Below are 3,891 nucleotides of genomic sequence, written 5' to 3'. Positions count from 1 at the left end.
GAAATTATTACTTTAACTCTACTAAAGTAGATTCATGAACCTTTGATCCGTTCACTTAACAGACATTCAAAACCGTTATTGCAATGCTTTGTCTTTCAGACTGGGATTAAACGCAATAACCTAAACTGTCATCAAAAAAATAATGCATTCACCAATAATAAATTCATAAAGGCATTAACAACCTGTGGAAATAAAGCTCTTGGATACACGCAATTTTACGCATCAATGCATTCGTGCCCAAAACACACCGAGCCTATTGAGGACACATGCATCACTCAGCACTGTATTTACTTGTTACCTGTGTGACAGATGAGCCACAGCTGCGCGATGAACAGATGTGCTTTGGCTGCGATCAGACGCATCGTCTTCAGGCTTTAAACGTGCTCGAGTTAAACGTGGAGGGAACGCTGATCTGTTGAGAACGCAGTAGCAGCTATTGCAGTGATGTTACAGTGGATCCATGTCAGTGCTTCGCGTATCCTGTTCGTCTTTCCCACGCTAGAGCTTCATTCACTGTACGATCACAGCGCGCGAGAGGAGAGACGCTGCGTTCACGCGCCGCCCACAGACACCACAGTCTCGCGCCCAATTAATCACGGGTTTACGGTCCAAATAACGGGACGTGCACGGTCAAGAAACTGTGCTGACATGCAACATGATATTAAAAGTAAAGGTCGCATTTTACAATATGCTCAGAGCTTTGTGAGATGTAAAAAAAAAAAAATGCAATTTGTGTTTTTTGGATTGTATGTGCATGCATTGCAGTGTAAGTGGTTTGATGGGAATTTTAGGCTGAAAGCTGCCTGTTGACACCTGTTGGACTGTTTGAAAAGAGGGGGAAAACAAGATGCAATGGGTCGTTCATGTTATGCTGTACATTTTCATGTTTCAGTCAATATCTCACTTAATTTTGAAATGAAAGCAAGTTTAGTTGTTATAGTTTTCACAATAGGAAAATTAACTGAATGATGCTGAATATAGGGATCATCCTTAATTTATATTTAACTTTTAACAAATATTGAATTTAATATTTACACCTCTGAAAAATATTCGACCAAGCATGTGGTCACCTCTTCTTGTGCCTGTTTCTGCACTCCCTGTTGTTATCCTTTCTGCTAAATTTGCATAATTTATGCAGGGCACCTACTTCACTTGCTGTACGGCTTTTATAAGGGGGAGCTTGATACAGCTCCTTCAGCATTCAGAGAAGCCCATTGTACATGTCTGCGGCACACAGTTTAGACTCAACAAAACCTGTTGATGATGTGCTCGAGATACACGTCCCTTGGGCTCTCTGGTTGAAAAATGCAGGCACTGATGCACCTTTGCAATCATTTCAATTACTATCGATTTCGAGCGAGCCGAGACTAATGTCAACAATGCTGCGTTGTTTTCGACTGGTAAACAGTACACATCCTTTATTCCCCAGTGTTCTGCCATCCAGGGCTCAAGAAAAACACTGACCCCGTGATAGAGATCCAAGCCTCGTCTTTTCAGAAAAAGCAGTGGCATTGTTAATTGGGAGGTTTTGGATGACAATAATACACTGGGAGGTGGACAAAAGCACCAAAAGAGAGACTGTGAATAACAGAGGGTCACTGCAAGGCAAAGTGGCACTGGGGATTGCGTCGGTCGTAAAAGCAACGAGGAAGATGGCGTCAGCCAATCAGGACATCCAGAATAGTTCCAGTGACTCAAAACACCCAGACAACTTTGACTTAATAGCATCTTTAGTTTCTGTCAGATGCATATAGAATCCGTGATCTGCTTTAGTAAAAGAGGCAGATCGGTTTACGCTGAGAAGCATCACAACTGAAGGCGTAATAACAGTCTCACAGGGTCCTCCCTTCACACATGAGGATTGAGTTACTCTAGATAAGCATCTGTATTACGGGAGAAAGAGCGGCTCATTAACAGCATTAGCGTCATCACGTGACCTCAGGTTTCTTCTGGCTGAGCTGGGCTTTGCGTTTCTCTGGCTGGATCAAACAGATGATTTGTCCACCGTTGATATCAACAGTATCGACAACCAGCTGTGCTGCTGCAGCTTCAATATTCCCGGCGTCCTGCTGCGCGCTGCGAATCGATGCTGATCACTACAGGGGGTGTTAGAATGAAAATCCCCCCGGCTTATTTATCTGCTGGAGGTTCAGTATCTGCATATCTGCAACAGCCTTCTCAATTTGTGCATTATACAACCAGAAAAATCAGTTTTAATACATGCCACCAATGGCACACTGTGTTAAAAACTAGATTTGTGTAGCAAAATTTGCTGCTACAATTCCAGTGCGTTGTAGGATGTTGCTATGTTGTTGCTAGGTGGCTACATGGGCACTTTGGTGGCTGCTAGGTCGTTGCTGGATGGTTACTAGGGTGCTTTGTGGTTACTAGGATGTATTGGTGGTTGCTAAGGCATCACTAGGTGGTTACCAAGATGCTTTGGTAGTTGCTTGGTCATTGCTGGGTGGTTACTAGGGTGTATTAGTGGTTGTTAAGGTATTATTGGTGGTTACCAGGGTGCTTTGTGGTTACTAGTGTGTGCTGGTGGTTGCTAAGACATTATTAGGTGGATAACGGGGTGCTTTGGTGGTTGCTTGGTCATTGCTGGGTGGTTACTAGGGTGTATTGGTGGTCGCTAAGGCATTACTAGGTGGTTACCAAGATGCTTTGGTAGTTGCCAGGTCATTGCTAGGTGGTTAGGGTGTTTTGTGGTTACTAGGGTGTATTAGTGGTTATTAAGGTATTATAGGTGGTTACCAAGGCACTTTGCTGGTTACAGGGGTGTGTTTGTGGTTGCTAAGACATTATTAGGTGTATAACAGGGTGCTTTGGTGGTTGCTAGGGTGTTGTGTGTGGTCTATGGCAAAAATCAAACTCTGATTGCTTGGAGAAAAAAAAAAAAAATTTTTTTTTTATCCTTAATAAGCTGCATTATTTGTGCATTTGTAGCATAATCAATGCAGGAAAAATGGAGTGCCAAAGTTTATTACTTAATGTCCCGAGTTTTTTCTAATCACTAAACCCAAACATGTTCAGCACTAAAACACTAAAAGACAGTGCTTTGAAATATACTCTTTTTCTATCCAATGCACAAGCATATAAACATAAAAAACACTGGACAAATAGCAGCATTTCTGCACTCTGTACACACCGCTGCGCCATGTGAAGCTTTATTCTGCAGGAACAGTGTGTTGATGAGCATCCCTGGGGTTTGATAAAAGCCATTCATGAAACAAACTCCATCCCTCACACAGCACACTATGGCACTGAAATAAATCTCTGAAATGTGACATCAGGCCTCCTCGAGTCTAAAAGAGAGAGAGGGGCCCAAAGGAAGAGGCCTGGGGGCTTTTCTTCTGACAACACACACCGCTGTCCCTCTCTCTGTCCCCTTCAGAGAGATAAAAAATCAAAACACCCTAGACTCTCTCACACACACACACACCTAAAAGCGCCACCATCAGCTGAATAATCCATAATCCATCTGCCTCTGGAATCCAGAGAACAGTGCTTTTAGTGAGGGGAAAGGAGAAGTTAATAAATGGAGGGGAAAAAAAATAAATAAATAATAAATAAAAAAAAAAGGATTAATTATATTGACTTGACCATTTATCAGTCTCACAACCCCAAAGCAATTCCCTAGCGTTATTTTATTTATTGCTATTGTTATTTTAGTATTATTTATGCATTATTATTCTTATTTATAACTTGTTTTATATTATAGAGTACAAAATGAAATATTTTTATATTGTAACCATTATTTATTATTCTTATTTGTATATTACCATAATCTTTATTTTGAATTTGCATTTATTTTTATATTTTCGGCTTTAAGCATTTGGCAATTGTCATTGCCATTTAGGTTTAGTTTTTTTTTTAGTTTTTTTATTT

At 40.9% G+C, this 3,891-nt stretch overlaps 1 protein-coding gene across 2 annotated transcripts in view; it reads right to left on the bottom strand.

Moving 5' to 3' along the window:
* Positions 1-548, bottom strand: part of ptprz1b (protein tyrosine phosphatase receptor type Z1b) — a 46,311-nt gene extending 45,763 nt beyond the window's left edge. Inside the window, exon 1 of one of the 2 annotated variants that reach the window (XM_016447662.1) lies at positions 299-548. In XM_016447662.1, the coding sequence (XP_016303148.1) occupies positions 299-362 (64 nt within the window). In that variant the 5' untranslated portion in view covers positions 363-548. The remainder of the gene's footprint in view (positions 1-298) is intronic. The other variant, XM_016447663.1, reaches the window with a different exon arrangement.
* Positions 549-3,891: the final 3,343 nt, after the last annotated feature.

Source organism: Sinocyclocheilus anshuiensis, unplaced genomic scaffold (genome assembly GCF_001515605.1).
Source record: "Sinocyclocheilus anshuiensis isolate Anshui unplaced genomic scaffold, SAMN03320099.WGS_v1.1 scaffold283, whole genome shotgun sequence".
Taxonomy (NCBI): domain Eukaryota; kingdom Metazoa; phylum Chordata; class Actinopteri; order Cypriniformes; family Cyprinidae; genus Sinocyclocheilus; species Sinocyclocheilus anshuiensis.
The sequence above is the reverse complement of the archived record's forward strand: the minus strand, read 5'-3'. Positions and strand labels throughout refer to the sequence as shown.